This window comes from Zeus faber (genome assembly GCF_960531495.2).
Source record: "Zeus faber genome assembly, chromosome: 20".
NCBI lineage: Eukaryota > Metazoa > Chordata > Actinopteri > Zeiformes > Zeidae > Zeus > Zeus faber.
Genome location: NC_137207.1, coordinates 28,794,502 through 28,812,932, shown reverse-complemented (window position 1 = coordinate 28,812,932; position 18,431 = coordinate 28,794,502). Strand labels below are relative to the sequence as shown.

The following is an 18,431-nucleotide window of genomic DNA, read 5'->3' as shown; positions in this document are numbered from 1 at the left end:
TTTCACAGCAGAAGAATCGACCATTTCTCTGGATCTGCGTGTGTGTGAGTGTGTGTGTTACATCCATGGTTCCTCTCAGAGCTTCAGTGTTTGTTACTTCACACTGATCTTCTCTTATCAGTTCACATGATGGCTGCAATAAGGACCGTTACAGGAGGTCATTCCTTCCCACTGCAATAGCCACCTACAATGAATCCCCTCTGTGCCAGGAGAGGATACTCCTCATCTGAATGCCAATGCACAAGGCACATTTTTACTTCACATTTAACTTCCACTTTTAAGCTTTACCTTTCACTAACTTAAATTCTATTTTATTCTATCTATTTATTTTTATATGCTACAGTAGTTATTTTATATGTATATGTACATACACATATGCATATGTGTATGTATCTGTATGTATGTATATATGTATGTATGTATGTATGTATGTGTGTATATAAATATATATATATACAGTATGTATACTGTGTTTATATAGATATAATATGTGTGTGTATAATTTATATTGATTCAAAAACAACGTGTGTTTTTGTAAATTATGTGTTTTGTCATGTATGTCATTGCTGCTGCAACACTAGAATTTCCCTTTGGGGATTAATAAAGTATCTTTATCTTATCTTTATCTTATCTTATGATGAACTTGGTGGCTGAAGGGGTTCCACTGTTGGGGGGGGGGGGGGGGGGGGGTGGTTCATTGTCATCTTCTGCCATTTGAAATGAGCACACACACACACATACACACACACACATATACATACACACACGCACACATACATATACGCGCACGCACACACATTTACTGTACATACACACTAACACACATATACATACACACACACACACACAAACACACACACATACGAATACACACACACAGTGTGTTCTTGCCATGGAGGAATGTGCCTCTGGAAGCATCTCAGCCCTGTTGGGCTGGAGACCTTCAGCCTGTCTGTCTGTCTCTCTGTCTGTCCCTTCACCTGTCTGTCTGTCTGTCTGTTTGTCTGTTTGGCTCTCTCCACCTGTCTGTCTCTCTGTCTGTCTGTCTACCCCAAGACTTTTCCTACCTTCTGACAGGGGAATCACAACTCTACAGATTAGTTCAATTAGAGAATAATTCGCTAAGGACACCCTGGAACTTCTGCATGGACCACCTGGGGGTTTCCACAGACCCCATGTTGAGAACGCCTGTCCTAGACCAGTCAGGTACAGTTTCAACGTGTCCCCGACCTTAAAGAAACAAACTTTCAGTCAGAATAGAAAATAGCTCAACAGATTCACCGTCTAAATACAAAGAGGCAGAAAGCTGCTTTGTGAATCGCAGAGATGTGTTTGGTCGGATTTAAACGGAATTAAAGATGAAATCCACAACAAATGGTTCCACTGCCATGGGCCACCTGGTGCGCGGAGCACCAGGTGGCCCACCACCGCGTCTGAATGCGGAGTTCAGGAAGCCTTTACACCAAGAAGCCCAATGCAATGTGATGCGCCCAAATGGAAAGAAAACCCCTAGACTTCTCCCGCAGGTGCTGTTTGAAACAGTCTGGGTGGAGCCAGTTCATTTCCGTCTTTCTGGGGTTGAACAAATGAAACAATAGATTTTCGATGTAGATAAGAGATCACTTTCCAGGCCGGTCTTCAGGAGGTTTTGGCTCTCTAGCCTTTAAAGGGATGTTTTCTGAAGGAGGACAAATAAATGTCCAGTTGAAGGCTGAACCATTGGAGGGTTTCGGACCCTGCCCGTCGGCCCTTAAAATGGACAAAGAGGTGCTCTAAGAAACGGCATTCACACGTTGGCTCTTTAATTTAAAGGTTGTGTCAGGAAGACCGCGAGAAGTGAAGGGGTAAGTGCAGAAAAGGACGCTTCTCCGGAAAGTGGAAAGAGGAGTCTCACTGGCATCGGAAATCTTACTGCCACGCCCTTTAAAACATCTCTGGTGCCTTCAGATGGAAGGATTAGCTGCGAAACAACACTCCGACATCTCAGAATGCCACTCCAGGAGAGCTAAAGATCGATAGAGTTACAGGAAGGGCTCGGTCTGACCCCTGGTGGATACTCCTGGAGGAATCTTCTGAAAACATCAGGACGACGCTTCCCAGCAGGAAGAACTTTTAATTCTGCTTTGACTTGTGCTTCTCTCATCCTTTTCAAAATTTTAACGATTTCTGTAGTTAAAACAAACACAGAACCGATGTTGTGATTTATGAAAGATTCAGTTGACGTTGTGAACCTGAATTGAACCATTTGTTATCGAACATGGTGCCCTCTTCAAACTGCCACCCAGCGCTTTCATTTCTGAGTAACGTCCATAGTGAGGTTCCTCCGGCGTTGAAGAGAAGTTCTGTTTCTCTCTTGTTATAATGGGTTCAACTCCCTGGTTCCCAGTGGTTCTACCTGCATCTCCCTGGTTTCCCATGATTCTACCTGCATCTCGCTAGTTCCCCATAGTTCTCTCTGCATTTCCCTGGTTCCCCGTGGTTGTACCTGCATCTCTCTGGTTCTCCAGGATTCTACCTGCATCTCTCTGGTTCTCCATGGTTCTACCTACATCTCTCTGATTCTCCATGGTTCTACCTGTATCTCCCCAGTTCTCTGTGCTTCTCCCGTCTTCCTGGTTCTTGGTTGATTCATGTGTTCATGATCCCAGCATTCCAAGTCCAATGTATATGAGTGTAAGTCAGCGTAGTTACTCCAAATAACAACTTGGACAAGAGGAAGAAAATATAGTTGATATACAATATAGTTTAATATTATGACTGAGTTATATCCCATTACACATTCTTCATCCCTCAATATCAGGTCCACAGTCAGTTATGAGTTCAGGCAAGTTGTTGCTAATGGGTGTTTTAAAAAAAGCAAGAGGCGGGTTTTGCTGGTTCTGTCGGTTCTGTCAGGCAGAGGATCATGAATCCCCAGGGAAACCAGTTTGAAGTCTAGACAGTTGTTTGTCACTTTTTAAAGTGGTCAGAGAAAGAACTAGCGCAATGTACACTACGCTGGGACAGTTATGGACAGACTGGGACAGACTGGGACAGAATGAGGCAGACTGGGCGAGACAGGGCGAGACTGGGGCAGACTAGGGCAGACTGGGAGAGACTGTGGCCGACTGGGCAAGACTGGGACAGACTGGGCGAGACTAGGAGAGACTGGGACAGACTGGGAGAGACTGGGAGAGACTGGGAGAGACTAGAATAAAAGCACATGGACAGGAATATAAGCACCAGAAATCATAAGTGAATATCATGATGCAAACGTGAACAAATATCCATGTATTATTAGATTCTTTAAAATATGTCTATTTGTTTGTTTGTTTGTTTGTTTTTTTTACATGGCCCCATCTGTTGCCATAGAAACACATGCTGATGATGATGATGATGTGACCGTGTGTTTTCCTTTGCAGCAGTCCTAGTCCGAAGCTTCCTAACCTCTTAAGCCTGCCCACCATTGGAGCCCCGCGCCCTACCCCCTCCTCCTCAGCCAATCCCGACCTCCCACAGCCCACGTTCTTCTTCGTTGGTACTGACAGTGCACTGAAAAGAACAATTTAAAACAAACACGGGAAGAGAAGAGAAGACAGACTAGTCCCACTTTGGACCGGATTAGAGTTGACCGGACCTGACTGAACTGAATTCGAGATCGTCTTCTTCCTCCCTCCGGGGAAACAGCTGGTCCTCAGGATAAAGCACCAGGGGAGAGTCCAGGGTCTCTAGGGAGTCGAGGGAGTCCGGGGTCTCCAGGGTTTCCAAGGTGTCCACAGACTCCAGTGTCCAGGGCTTCAAGGATCTCCAGGATCTGCAGGCTGTCCAAGGTGAATAAGGACTCCATCGCCCGGATCTCATGATGATGTGCGAGGTGATGCCCACCATCTCGGAGGATAGTCGCGGGGGCACGGGAGGCTCCTCCTCCCCGGCGGGGGGAGGCGTGGGAGGCCCCGGCGGCGCCACAGGGGGAGGGGGGGGCTACGGAAGCCGGGAGTCCAGGGGGGGAGGAGGGGGAGATGAGGGGGGGAGCACTGGGAACCTGGAGTCCCTGATGGTCAACATGTTGACCGAGAGGGAGCGTCTCCTGGAGAGTCTGAGGGAGACGCAGGACAGTCTGGGGACGGCCCAGCTTCGCCTCCGGGAGCTGGGCCATGAGAAGGACTCCCTGCAGAGACAGCTGTCCATCGCCCTGCCACAGGTACCTGTCTGCCTTTCTGTCTGTCTGTCTGTCTGTCTGTTTGTCTTTCTGTCTGTCTGTCCATCGCCCTGCCACAGGTACCTGTCTGTCTGCCTACCTGTCTGCCTTTCTGTCTGTCTGCCTGTCTGTCTGTCTGTCTGTCTGTCTGTCTATCGCCCTGCCACACGTACCTGTCCGTCTGTCTCTGTTTGTCTACCTGTCTGTCTGTCTATTCTGTCTGTCGGAAGAATGGAGGGATGGAGGGACAGAGGGATGGAGGGATGGACTGATGAGGTGAAAAGAGAGAAGGTGAGATCAGCTGACCTCTGCCCAAAACGTGGAACGGTCCCACGAGGCCGAGGGCCAAGAGCCCACTGAGCCTCCAGCTGGACACTCCCCTTTTCATCTCTCAATCTTTTTACATCTCCACCTCTCTTTACCGCTCTGTTCATCCCTCTATCTCTCTACCGCTCGGTTCATCCCTCCATCTCTCTACCTCTTACTTCCCTCTATCGCTCTTTTCATCTGTCCATCTCTCTACCTCTCTGTTCACCCTCTTCTCTTTTTACCTCACCTTTCTCTCTTCTCTGTTTTCCTCTCTCATCCGCTCTCTATCCAGTATATCTTCTCTTCCCTTTATCTCTTTTCTCTTTACCCCCTTCCTCTCCCCCCATCTCTTCTTCTCTCTGCATATTCCATATAAGATTCATTTCTCCCTCCCTTTCAACTGCTCTCTATCCATCCCCTCCTCCTTCCTCTGCACTCGTACTGTTTAGAAGCTAATTATGTAACTTCCTGTTTGCCATTCCAACATGGCCGCCCGCTAGCAGCTAGCGTCCTGGCTAGCAGCTTGGGGGCAGATGGAGGCTGCTCTGGTGAACATTACAATACATCACATCATATGCACATAGGCAATGAAATGATATCAAAACAAAATATATTCCTCAAATCTTGATATATTTATGATGTATATTATGATCTCGGCTTTACATTGTGTATCTTAATATTTTAATTTGATTACAAAATAATATTAAATCATACATCACGGTATGATATCTACATTATGGTATATACCATGAAAGCACTAAAAACAGTATACCCCCAGGTACTACAGGGTACTACAGGGTGCTACATAGTACTGGAGGGTACTAAGGGGTCTTGCAGGGTATTATTCAGTACTACAGGGTGTTAGAGGTTGCTACAGAGGATTTAAGGAAACTATAGGTTCAGACATGGTGCAGTAGTGTGCTACAGGTTACTATAGGGTATGACAGGGCACTACAGGCTATTTCAGGGTACTACAGTTCCCTACCACTAGAGTAGGTAGTAGAGAATGTTACAGGGTCCTACAGGACCCTACTGGTTCCTACAGGGTCCTACAGGGTCCCACAGGGTACTACAGGGTCCTTTGGGGTCTCAAAGGGTACTACAGGATCAGGCAGGGTACTACATGGTCCTACATGGACCCAGAGGGTACTACTGGGTCTTACAGGATCCTGCTGGATCCTATGAGTCCCTACAGGGTTCTACGGGGTCCTAAAGGGTACTACAGGGTCTTACAGTGTACTACAGAGGCTCACAGGAACCTACGGGTCCTACGGGGTACTAATGTGTTTGTTTCTTCCTGCAGGAGTTTGCGGTGTTGACCAAAGAGCTGAACGTTTGCCGTGAGCAGCTTCTGGAGCGGGAGGAGGAGATCGCAGAGCTCAAAGCCGAGAGAAACAACACACGGGTGAGACCACCGCGGCCATCTTGGTTGTGATGTCACTTCCTCGAGGCCTTTCCCTCTCTTCTTCTGCTTCTTTCACCCCATCTTTCCTCTGACAAGTGACCCTTCACTATAAATGGTGCATCTCTCTAAAAATCCTTTCCAATTGGAAAGGATTTTTAGAGAGGTCACCGACATTACGACCATGTTTGGAGGTAATTTAGTTCAGTTGTTTTAGTTTCATGCTAAGTCTGAATAATTTTCTATCGATCTATTATTGAGAAATTGTGTAACTCCTTCTCAAAGCTTGAAGCCCGATTTTCCCTTCCATGAGGAATATCAATGTGTGTGTGAAACCTCTGCAGCTCTGAACGTCCTGTATGATATGACATGAAAAGCAGGTAAACAAACGATGCATCTTCTACCACCAGGGGTTGAATGCTTCTCTTCTTTTCATCGTTTCTCTACATTCTCTCCTCCTCCCTCCCTCCTCCAGTTGCTGTTGGAGCACTTGGAGTGCCTGGTGTCCAGACACGAGCGCAGCCTCCGGATGACGGTGGTGAAGCGTCAGGCTCAGTCCCCGGCCGGTGTGTCCAGCGAGGTGGAGGTCCTCAAGGCGCTCAAGTCGTTGTTCGAACACCACAAGGCTCTGGACGAGAAGGTGAATGCAACCACCAGCCAACTAGTTTAAGAACTAGTATGTCTAGTTCTTTAATTAATATGACTAGTTGTATAATTGTTATGTCTAGTTTTATAACGAGTATGTCTAGTTTTATAACTATTATGTCTAGTTAAAAAACTAGTATGACAAGTTGTATAACTAGTATGAGTAGTTTAATAACTAGTTTGACTAGTTTTATAACGAGTATGACAAGTTGTACAACTACTATGCCTAGTTTAATAACTATTTTGTCTAGTTCATAACTAGTATGACTATTTGTATAACCAGTCTGACTACTTGTATAAATAGTATGTCTAGTTTAATAATGATAATACCTATTTATAACTAGTATGACAAGTTGTATAAATAGTATGTCTAGTTTAATAACTAGTATGCCTAGTTTAATAACTATAATGTCTAGTGTAATAAGTAGTATGTCTAGTTTATTAACTAGTATGTCTAGTTATGTAACTAGCCTAGTTGTATAACTATTATGTCTAATTTGATAACTAGTATGACTAGTTGTCTAACTAGCATGACTAGTTGTATAAATAGTATACTAGTATGTCTAGTTGCTAACTAGTATGACAAGTTTAATAACTAGTATGAGTAGTTTAATAACTAGTGTGACTAGTTGTGTAACTAGTATGACTAGTTGTATAACTACTTTGTCTAGTTTAATAACTAGTATGTCTAGTTGTATAACTAGTATGACTAGTTTATAACTCATATCACTAGTTGTATTCAGAATCCACTGAAAAAAATTGTCACAACAACACTGAACTATTCTCCTAAATATGAATAAATAATGTTGAACTGGACATGGTCTTCCATTGTAGTTTCTATGTAGCGCCACCAGGCGGCACCACTCGCTAGTGGTTGCATGAGCATGTAGGTGGAGTGATACAAGGAACGTGAAACCAGGAGAAATTGTAACTGTCACTGTTAACAGTTATGCAGAGATAACGGAGCACTGGTTGCCGCTATCGACCAATCACAATGCAGGATTGGTTGTCTGTGGTTTATATCTGATTGGTGTTTTCATATGGTCTAATTCAGAGGCTTCCCCGTGTCGGTTTCAGGTGCGAGAGCGTCTGCGCGTGGCGCTGGAGAGGGTCTCCGTGTTGGAGGAACAGCTGGTGGCTTCTTCTCAAGAGGTAGGGTCCGCCGCCGATTATGTCACTTCCTGTGGTGGGAGGACCCTAAATGGCTCTTAATGCCGTGTGTGTCTGTGTGTCCGCAGGTAATCTCTTTAAGAGATCAAATTAAAAGACGTCAACAAGGGTTGGACACCGGGAAAGATGTAAGGGAGGGTTTGTGTGTGTGTGTGTGTGTGTGTGTTGTGTTTCACTGTGTTTTATTTTGACATGGTCTTATTAGCACTGCTATTTCCTGTTTTATATGCAAGGCTACTTCCTGTCACCTGGTAGCAAGGTAATACCATGTAACCATCCCTAGCATCCCTCTGGTTGCCATGGTAATGTTTCTACAGCCTGTGGTATCCTCTTAAACAGGAAGTCCTTCTAAACAGACTGTCAGCTCCACAACCATGTTTACACTCCAACAGCTGGACAACCTTCTGGAGTGCTATAAGAGTCGCACCGCACGGCATTATGGGAAAATAAAGAGCCTAACTAGGAGGCTTCCTCTGCTTCCTACTGTAAAGGGACAGTCCCGAACAGCCATGTTTCCTAAAATTGTGACCATCCTAGGGAGTATCCTTACTCCTAGTTAGGAGGCATCCATGCTACCTTCCAAGGTGGTAACCTTGCTACAATGTCAGAAAGTCCTCATTCCTTACCAGGAAGTACCAATGCTTCCTACAAAGAGGTATCCTTGCTCCCAAACGAGAAGTATCCTTGCTTCCTACCTAGAAGTATCCTTGCTCGCTACCTAGGAAGTATCCATGCTCCCTACCTAGAAGTGTCCTTGCTCCCTAGCTAGGAAGTATCCATGCTCCCTACCTAGAAGTATCCTTTCTCCCTACCTATAAATATCCTTGCTCCCTACCAAGGAAGTATCCTGCTTCCCTATCTAGAAGTATCCTTGCTCCCCACCTAGAAGTAACCTTGCTCCCTACCTAGGAGGTGTCCTTGCTGAGACAGACCCATGACCGTCACATATTTGTCCGTTCTGATTGGTCCATCTTGTTTTGCCATTGCCATGGCAGCAGCGTCTGCCAAACGGTCCATCGGCCGGACTGGAGGACGGAGAGCTAGAGCGGCAGAGGGAGGGAGAGATAGAGCGACAGAGGGCGGAGCTCTCCCAGCTGAAAGAAAGACTGGCGCTGATGTGCCGACAGGTGAGTACACCTGGAATACTACAATACTGTAATACTGTAATGCAAATGTGTGTAAGTATTGTGTGTAAAGGAAGTACGGTATTTAGCAGCAGGAAGGGTGACAGTAATTAAGTGCCCCCTCTAGTGGCCAGATAGAGCATTGCAGGTCATCCAACTCTAATAAACCGGTGTTTTTCTGTGAATTCATTGGCTAATTTGACCCACTAGCATAGTGACCTTTAGTGTGTACTATGTGTATGATATATGTATTATGTGTGTGCTGTGTGTACTAATTGTATACTGTATTTACTATATGTGTACTGTGTGTATTATTTGTGTACTTTGTGTACTATGTGTGTACTATTTGTGTACTGTGTGTACAATGTGTGTACTGTGTGAACTGTGTGTGAACTATGTGTGTGCTGTGTCTACTATATGTGTACTGTGTGTACTCTTTGTGTACATTATGTGTGCTTTGTGTGTACTATTTGTGTACTGTGTGTACTATGTGTGTTCTGTGTGTACTGTGTGTGAACTATTTGTGTACTGTGTTTACTAGGTGTGTATTATGTGTGTACTGTGTGTACTATTTGTGTACTGTGTGTACTATGTGTGTACTGTGTGTACTATGTGTGTACTATTTGTGTATTGTGTGTACTACAGGTTGGTGAGCTAGAGGAGCAGCTCGCGGCCGCCAGGAGGGAAGTCACCAAATCCGAAGAAGCCAATCAGAAGCTGCAGAGAGACGTCAAGGAGGTTTGTGTTACTTTATCAGTAACGTTATTGATTATGAATTTATTATTATTGACTTTCAATAACAAAACACAAACAAGCAGATATAAATAAAGTTATTATAAATTAAGTTATTTTGAACATTATTTGCTTGTCCAGGCATTATGTCAGAGAGAAGACATGGAGGAACGGATCACAACCCTAGAACGAAGGTACTCTACCGCCACCTCTACCTCCACCTTTACCTGCAGCTCTACTCTACCTCTGCTCCACCTCTACTCTACCTCTACTCTAATCAGAATCAGAAATACTTTAATAATCCCAGGGGGAAATTACTTAAACTTACTTACTTATTACTCTACCTCTCCTCTACTCCAACTCCACCTCCACTCCACCTCTACTCTACCTCTACTATACCTTGACTCTACCAATACTCCACCTCTACTCTACCTCTACTCCACCTCTACTCCACCTCTGCTCTACCTCTGCTCTACACCTACTCCACCTCTACTCTACCTCTACTCTGTGTCTAGTCCACCTCTACTCTTTCTCTACTTTTTCTGTACTACACCTACTCTTTCGGGAACCCACAAAATAATCCAAGTTTTTCATCCATACCTTACAAATAAAATTAAAAATCAATGATAGGATTTGAGCCTTTCATGTAAAGACGTCATCCATTATTTGACATGTATCTGTTTTGTTTAGTCTTCGTCTGTATGTGAGACTGAGCAGGGCTCAGATCCAGAACAGGTACATTGTGGGAAGTGATGGCCGCTCTGTTGCAGGTATCTGAGCGCTCAACGAGAAGCCACCTCACTCCACGACATCAAAGACAAACTGGAGAACGAGCTGGCGAGCAAAGAGTCCCTGTACAGACAGGTAGGTACTTTGCCTCTACTCTCCCTTTACTCTGCCTCTACTCTGCCTCTACTCTACCTCTATTCTGCCTCTACTCTGCCTCTACTCTACTCTGCATCTACTCTGCATCTACTCTGCATCTACTCTGCATCTGCTCTGCCTCTACTCTGCCCCTACTCTGCCTCTACTCTACCTCTACTCTGCTTATACTCTACTCTGACTCTATCTCTACGGGGATGGTAGCTCAGGCGGTAGAGCTAGTGATCTAAAGGTTGCTGGTTGGATCCCAGGCTCCTCCTGATAGCATGCTGTAGTGTCCTTGAGCAAGACACTTAACCCCTCATTGCTCCTGATGGCTGCGTCCGTGGGTGATTGAACAATTGTAAGTCGCTTTGGATAAAAGCGTCTGCTAAATGAAATGTAATGTAAATAAAATAAAAAACCTCTACTCCAACTCTACTCTACCTCTACTCTGCCCCCGTTCTACCTCTACTATGCCTCTATTCTACCTCAATTATGCCTCTACTCTACCTGTACTCTGCCTCTACTCTAACTCTACTCTGGCTCTACTCTACCTCTCCTATAGCTCTACTCTGCCTCTACTCTGCCTCTACTCTAACTTTACTCTGCCTCTACTCTAACTCTACTCTGCCTCTACTCTTCTGCTACTATGCCTCTAGTCTACCTCTACTCTGCCTCTACAATGCCTCTACTCTGCATCTACTATGCCTCTATTATGCCTCTACTCTGCCTTTACTCTTCATTTACTCTGCCTCTATTCTACCTCTACTCTGCCTCTAGTTTACCTCTACTCTGCCTCTACTCTAACTCTACTCTCCCTCTACTCTAACTCTACTCTACTCTCTCTCTACTCTAACTCTACTCTACTCTACCTCTCCTATGCCTCTACTCTGCCTGTATTCTACCTCTACTCTGCCTCTACACGGCATCTACTCTGCCTCTACTCTGCCTCTACTCTGCCTCTACTCTGCCTCTACTCTACCTCAGGTAGGTTGCAGGAGAGGAATAAGGTACAGCCAGCCGGGTGTTGTCACAAAATAACCCCCTGCTTGTTCAGAACAATGAGCAGCAAAGGTGTCCTTATCACCCTGAAGGGCTCTGTTTCAACCTGATTTCCTGTGTGTTTGAAACTCACTTCCTGTCTGCTCCAACCTGACTTCCTGTTTCAGAGTGAGGAGAAGAACCGCCAGCTGCAGGAACGTCTGGAGGACGCTAAGCAGAAGCTCCAGCAGACGCTGCAGCGAGCGGAAACCCTGCCCGAGATCGAGGCCCAGCTTGCACAGAGGGTCGCTGCCCTCAACAAGGTACCGCTAGGAGCTACACCCAGAGCTACACCTGGAGCTGCACCTAGAGCCCCGCTCACCTTCTCTGATGTTCTCTGTTGCTAGGCAGAGGAACGCCACGGAAACTTTGAGGAACGTCTGCGACAGATGGAGGCGCAACTGGAGGAGAAGAACCAGGAGCTGCAGAGGGTTAGGCTGCTCCACCTCTTTAACCCTCCAGTCATCTCTCTGTCTCTCTCTCTCTCTTTCTCATACTCTCTTGGTTTCTTTCAGGCGAGGCAGCGGGAAAAGATGAATGACGAACACAACAAGCGCCTCTCGGACACGGTGGACAAGCTGCTGTCTGAGTCCAACGAGAGGCTGCAGCTGCACCTCAAGGAGAGGATGGCAGCGCTGGAAGAGAAGGTAGAGATCAACCAGCAGCTTCTCGGAGAGCGGGGACGATAGGACATTACCACCAGGGCTTAAAAAGATGTGGTCTGAGTCCCGATTTAGGATTTGGAACATACAGTTTTGAGCTGCACGACTCCTGAGAGTCAGGCACATATGTTTTCACTGAGCAAGAGAGGAGAGCATTCCACCAAAAACATCTCTGACAAAATGAATAGTTGCGAAAGATTTTTGGAATCCACGGTTTGCATTCTTTCACTTAAATAAACAATTTGATCAAACAAACCAAGGGTCAAACTAATGTGTCGGTGCCGTGCTGTCACAGAACGCTCTGTCCGAGGAACTGTCCAACATGAAGAAGATCCAGGACGACCTCCTGGCAAACAAGGTATTTGGCACCAAGATTTAGAATCACTTGAGACCAGAAGGGTTGGAATAAGAACTGATGTTCCCTCCCTCCTTCCTTTCTCTCTCCTCCCTCGCTTCTTCCCTCTCTCCCTCCCTCCCTCCTTCCCTCTCTCCCTCCCTCCCTCCCTCCCTCCAGGACCAGCTCTTAGCTGAGCTGGAGAGGATCCAGTTGGAGCTGGACCAGCTCCGAGGTAGACCAGGATCTTCCTATTCCAGGTCAGTTAAAGGACTCATTTCAATTTTTATTGATTATATACCTGTCTGAATGGTTATGTACCCGTATTACTGCTTATATACCTGTCTGACTGGTTATGTACCCGTCTGACTGATTATGTACTCGTCTGATTGGTTATATACCCATCTGACTGATTCATTTACCCGTCTGACAGCATTATATACCTGTCTGACTGGTTATGTACTCATCTGACTGGTTATATACCTGTCTGACTGGTTATGTACCCGTCTGACTGGTTATGTACCTGTCTGGTAGTTCATATACCCATCTGCCTGGTTATGTGCCTGTCTGACTGGTTATGTACTGATTGGTTATATACCCGTCTGACTGTGCGGTACTTATGTACCCATCTGACTGGCCTACATTATGATTAAGTACAATTTTTATGTACAGTTCTCAGTAATTATCTTTGGAGTAATGCCTTCCTGTTTGAGGAGTGACTTCCTGTTAGAGTAATGCCTTCCTGTTGGAGTAATGACTTCCTGTTGGATTAATGCCACCCGTTCTCCTCCGTCCTCCTTCAGGTCGGGCAGCGTCAGCTCCCTCCCCTCCACCCTCTTCCGGAGGTCTCTCCCAGGCAGCGCCTCGGAGCTGCGCTACCCCCAGGGGGGCTCGCTGCCAGCAGGCTATAGCAACACCTCCAGCAGCGTGGTGGTCCGCCGCAGCCACCGTGGGCGATGGGCGCCCCCTAGGGACGACGGCAGCAAGGTGCTTATAAGCTAATGCTAATATGATGCTGTTGATGGAAATGGATCTGATACACAATGTAACGACTTGAAGTTCCTTACATAACATATCCCTTCTGTCCTCCCTCACTCCCTCCTTCTTTACTTCCATCCTTCATTCCTTCCTTCCATCCACCATTTCCCTAATTTTCTCCCTCCTTCCCTTCCTTCCTTCCTTCCTTCCTACCATCCCTCCCTTTATTCCTTCCATCCTCCTTCCTTCCTTCCCTCCTTTCCTTCCTCCCTCCTTCCTTTCTTCCATCCCTCCCTTCCTCCCTCCCGTCTTCCTTCCCTCCTTCCTTCCTTCCTTCCTTCCTTATTCCTTCCCTCCTTTCCTTCCGCCCTCCTTCCATCCTTCCTTTCTTCATTCTATCCTTCTCTCCTTCTTTTCTTCCATCCCTCCCTTCCTCCCTCCCGTCTTCCTTCCTTACTTCCCTCCTTCCTTTCTTCCATCCCTCCCTTTCTCCCTCCCGTCTTCCTTCCCTCCTTCCTTCCTTCCTTCCTCCCTCCCTCTTTCCTTCCTTCCTTTCCTTCCTCCCTCCTTCCTTCCTTCCTTTCCTTCCTCTCTCCCGCCCTTCCTTCCTTGCTTTCTTCCTTCCTTCTCCCAGTATGGAGAGTGGGACAGCGGAGCAATGATGGGAGGAGGGTATGATGGAGGAGTGGATGGCAGCTGTTCGGATGATGAAGACGACCGGGAGACGGTGTTTGGGTCGGAGCTGCTGTCCCCCAGTGGACAGACAGACGTCCAGACACTGGCCATCATGCTGCAGGAGCAGCTGGAGGCCATCAACAAGGAGATCAAGTGAGACCCCCACCCTAACAAACCCATTCAAACCCTTTATCCTGATTGGTCCATCGCGGCGGCCAGTGCTCAGTTATTTCTCAATAATGAGGCTGACTGTAAATAATCACTGTTGCTAAGGCGACCACTTTGCCTCCTGGTTCTACATCCCTCGTATCACTCCACCTGCAAATGCTAACGCTAGCCAGTGGCATCCCCTTTGGCGCTACATAGAAACTACAACAGAAGACTTGAAACATAAATAACAGCATAGTAGTATTATAGTATATATATATATAAACTATATTGTATACTATATAGTATATGAATTATAATAGATTATTCATATGTAGGAGAATAGTTCACTACACTGCTGTTAATAGCTTTGAAAACTACACATATTAGTTATTACACAAGTCATACTAGTTATACAACTAATCACACTAGTTGTTAAAATAGATATAAGAGTTCACTCTTTTGGGGCTTATTTGGTGATAATGGATGTTTGGCTGCACATTATCCATTACATGATGATGTTTATACACTTTTACAACTGAGTCAATATTAATACAATACCTCTCATCCTCCCCTCCTCCTCTCCTCTCTTCCTCCTCTCCTCCACCTCTCCTTCACCTCTCCTCCTCCTCTCCTCTCCTCCTCTTCTCATCCTCTCTCCTCCTCTCTTTCTCTCTTCCTCCTCTCCTCTTCCAGACTGATCCAGGAGGAGAAGGAGAGCACAGAGTTGCGGGCGGAGGAGATAGAGAGTCGGGTGAGCAGCGTTGCTCTGGACGCTCCTCCCCTCCCTCCCTCCTCGCTGGGGGGGAGGGACAGCGTGGGGAGGGGCTATATGACTCCCTCCATCACCTCCTCCACCCTGGCCTCCCCCTCTCCACCCAGCTCCGGACACTCCACCCCCCGCCTCCCCCACTCCCCCGCTAGGGAGGGAGACCGGCAGGTACCAGTACTAGTGAGTTAGTTAGTTAGTAAGTTAGTTAGTTATCTGACTGAAGACTGTTTCCTTTCCTGTTACAGAGCAGCAAAGAGGGGGAGGAGTGCCGAGCTCTGGCCCTGATAGACTCCGCCCCTCCAGCCGTCCCCCGTGCTCTCCGATTGGACAGAATGACCCACACGCACCCGGGGGCGGGGCTTGACGACCACCGCGAGTTCCGCAGGTGAATCATCAGAACCCAGCATGTCGGTTGACTTGTTATTTCCTGTATCTCGTCAGTCCCAACGGGATTGCGCAGTTCTGTGATTGTCACCCAAAGTTATTGAATTTGCAGTTTTTCTCAAAAAATACAAGTGACCTTTGTTGGCATATTTTTTTATTTTAATAAATTGCAATATTTGAAAATTGGAAAAGTAAAATTATGTTGACAGTGCAGTGTAAAACTGGTTCCCCTTCTCATGCTAAACTTTGGGAAATAGTTTTTAGGATCTTAGTTGTTTTTGTGGGAAATCATGATCTGTTTGTTTACATCCCTCTGGTAGATGCCTGTCAGTGCAGTTAGCATTAACTAGTAGCCAGACGTCACTATGGTAACGTACTTTGCAGAGACAAACAAAGAATCATTCTGTATGGAGAAGTGCACTGATCGGCTAGATTTCCCAAAGTTTCTCGGGTTCAGTGTTTCTAACCCGATCCTCTCTAACCTCCACCCTCTCAGTCTCTCTGCGGACGGAGCGACCACCGCCAGCCAGGACTCTTTGCACAAGGCCAGCAAGAAGAAGAGCATCAAGTCGTCCATCGGCCGCCTGTTCGGCAAGAAGGAGAAGGGCAGGATGGGGGGTCCTGGACGGGAGTCTGCTTCCCTGGGTGAGGGGTCTCCAGAGGTTTCTATTTGTAGGGTCAAAACATGAAACCTTCACCCGTTTACCTGGAGGTGTTTCTCGGCCCTGCAGCCTCCACCCCGTCTGACGACCCGGGACCGACGGATCCACTGGGACTCGCCAAACTGGGAACCGTGGAGAAGGACCGACGCAGCAAGAAGAAGTGCGAACACTGCAGGGTTGAGGGTTCTGTTCCCTGTGGAGCTCTAACAGTTGGTCCTGATATGAAATTATTTATGACCAAAATAATCAAAGGGGGATTTTCACAAATCTGGCCATATAACACAACATTTGAGGTGTTCAAAGTTCCATGGTAAAGAATGCTACCATCTGGGATGGTCATGTAAGGCACATCACTGAAACTAAAACTCCTTTTCCAGATAAAACTTCCTGAAATAATTCAAACCTCATCTTGGGAGAAATGATTCACTCAGGATCCTAAGCTCTGTATCACAATGTGACCATATCTTTATTTTGTGACGTTATGATGCTGCTGCTTCCATGGTTGGATGACCTCAGGGGTCCATCTGGTTTGGGGGTCCCTAAATATCTGTCTCCCCCCCCCCAGGCATGACCTCCTGGAGGAGGCGTGTCGGCAGGGCCTGCCCTTCGCCTCCTGGGACGGTCCCACCGTGGTCACTTGGCTGGAGGTACAGTGCCCCCTGCAGGCGGATACATGGATGGATGGATGGATGGATGGATGGATGGATAGATAGATCTCATGTTGGGTGGGGATGCTTTGGGTGGAGGCGCTTGACATTCTTCCTCCTCCACCTCCAGCTGTGGGTGGGGATGCCGGCCTGGTACGTGGCGGCATGCAGGGCCAACGTGCGCAGTGGCTCCATCATGGCCAATCTATCAGACACGGAGATCCAGCGGGAGATAGGCATCAGCAACCCGCTGCACCGCCTTAAGCTGCGGCTCGCCATCCAGGAGATGGTATCGCTGACCAGCCCCTCAGCACCCGCCAGCACACGCTCTGTGAGTACTACTGCACACCATCTACTGGAGAGTACACAGCATTAGTACTACTGCACACCATGTACTGGAGAGTACACACCTTGTACTGGAGAGTACACAGCATGAGGACTAACATGACTGCCGTCCCTCTCCACAGTCCACCAGTAACATTTGGATGACTCACGCAGAGATGGAGTCTCTCACCGCCGCGACCAAACCAGTAAGAAGTTCTTCTTTAGTTCTCCTAGTTCTTCTCTAGTTCTTCTAGTTCTTCTCTAGTTTGTCTAGGTCTTCCCTCGTTCTTCTCTCGTTCATCTAGTTCTTCTTTAGTTCTTCTAGTTCTTCTCTTCTCTAGTTCTTCTAGTCCTTCTCTAGTTCTTCTAGTTCTTCCAGTTCTTCTGTAGTTCTTCTAGTTCTACTCTAGTTCTTCTAGTTCTTTTATAGTTGTTCTAGTTGTTCTAGTTATTTTCTAGTTCTTCTAACTCTTCTTGTTCTTCTAGAATGTCTTGTTCTTCTCTAGTTCTTCTCGTTCTTCTGTAGTTCTTCTAGTTCTTCTAGTTCTTCTCTTGTTCTACTGGTTGATCTAGTTCTTCTCTAGTTCTTCCAGTTCTTCTCTAGTTTTTCTTCTCTGGTTCTTCTAGTTCTTCTCTAGCTCGTCTAGGTTTTCCCTCATTCTTCTCTCGCTCTTCCAGTTCTTCTCTAGCTCTGCTATTTCTTCTCATAATTCTAGTTCTTCTCTAGTTCTTCTAGGTCTTCCCTCGTTCTTCTCTCGCTCTTCCAGTTCTTCTCCAGTTCTGCTATTTCTTCACATACTTCTAGTTCTCCTCTAGTTCCTCTGAAGTTCTTCTTGTTCTTCTCTGGTTTTTCTCTAGTTCTTCTAGTTCTTCCAGTTCTTATCTAGTTCTCCTAGTTCTACTCTAGGTCTTCTAGTTCTTTTATAGTTGTTCTACTTATTATAGTTATTTTATAGTTCTTCTTAAGTTGTTCTATTGCTCTAGTTATTTTCTAGTTATTCTAGCTCTTCTTGTTCTACTTGTTAATTAGCTAATAACTAGAGAAGAACTGGAAAAACTAGAGAACTAGTTCTTCTCTAGTTCTTCCTGTTCTTCTCTAGTTCTTCTATTTTTTCTCGTACTTCTAGTTCTTCTCTAGTTCTTCTAGTTCTTGAATAGTTATTCTAGTTGTTCTAGTTCTTCTAGTTCTTCTCTAGTTATTTTGTAGTTCTTCTTCTCTAGTTTTTCTAGTCTTCTCTAGTTTTTCTAGTTGTTCTGTAGTTCTTCTTTTGTTCTACTAGTTCTTATAGGTCTTCTCTCATTCTTCTCCCGTTCTTCTAGTTCTTCTCTAGTTTTTCTAGTTATTCTCTAGTTCTTGTAGGTATTCTCTAGTTCTTCTAGTT

The 18,431-nt window shown here is 46.2% G+C and overlaps 1 protein-coding gene across 1 annotated transcript in view; it reads left to right on the top strand.

Moving 5' to 3' along the window:
- Nucleotides 1-3,838: 3,838 nt before the first annotated feature.
- The window catches only part of LOC307245847 (liprin-alpha-3-like), a gene marked incomplete at both ends in the record, with an annotated part of 30,505 nt that continues 15,912 nt past the window's right edge, over nt 3,839-18,431 (top strand). The window contains 23 exons of the mRNA XM_080021548.1: nt 3,839-4,180; nt 5,790-5,891; nt 6,364-6,528; nt 7,611-7,685; nt 7,772-7,831; nt 8,702-8,830; nt 9,473-9,565; nt 9,701-9,753; nt 10,330-10,423; nt 11,593-11,727; nt 11,812-11,895; nt 11,980-12,111; nt 12,422-12,484; nt 12,641-12,720; nt 13,264-13,447; nt 14,073-14,266; nt 14,957-15,200; nt 15,278-15,417; nt 15,913-16,061; nt 16,148-16,238; nt 16,644-16,725; nt 16,856-17,056; nt 17,193-17,255. Of these exons, the coding sequence (XP_079877674.1) occupies nt 3,839-4,180; nt 5,790-5,891; nt 6,364-6,528; nt 7,611-7,685; nt 7,772-7,831; nt 8,702-8,830; nt 9,473-9,565; nt 9,701-9,753; nt 10,330-10,423; nt 11,593-11,727; nt 11,812-11,895; nt 11,980-12,111; nt 12,422-12,484; nt 12,641-12,720; nt 13,264-13,447; nt 14,073-14,266; nt 14,957-15,200; nt 15,278-15,417; nt 15,913-16,061; nt 16,148-16,238; nt 16,644-16,725; nt 16,856-17,056; nt 17,193-17,255 (2,955 nt within the window). The remainder of the gene's footprint in view (nt 4,181-5,789; nt 5,892-6,363; nt 6,529-7,610; nt 7,686-7,771; nt 7,832-8,701; nt 8,831-9,472; nt 9,566-9,700; nt 9,754-10,329; nt 10,424-11,592; nt 11,728-11,811; nt 11,896-11,979; nt 12,112-12,421; nt 12,485-12,640; nt 12,721-13,263; nt 13,448-14,072; nt 14,267-14,956; nt 15,201-15,277; nt 15,418-15,912; nt 16,062-16,147; nt 16,239-16,643; nt 16,726-16,855; nt 17,057-17,192; nt 17,256-18,431) is intronic.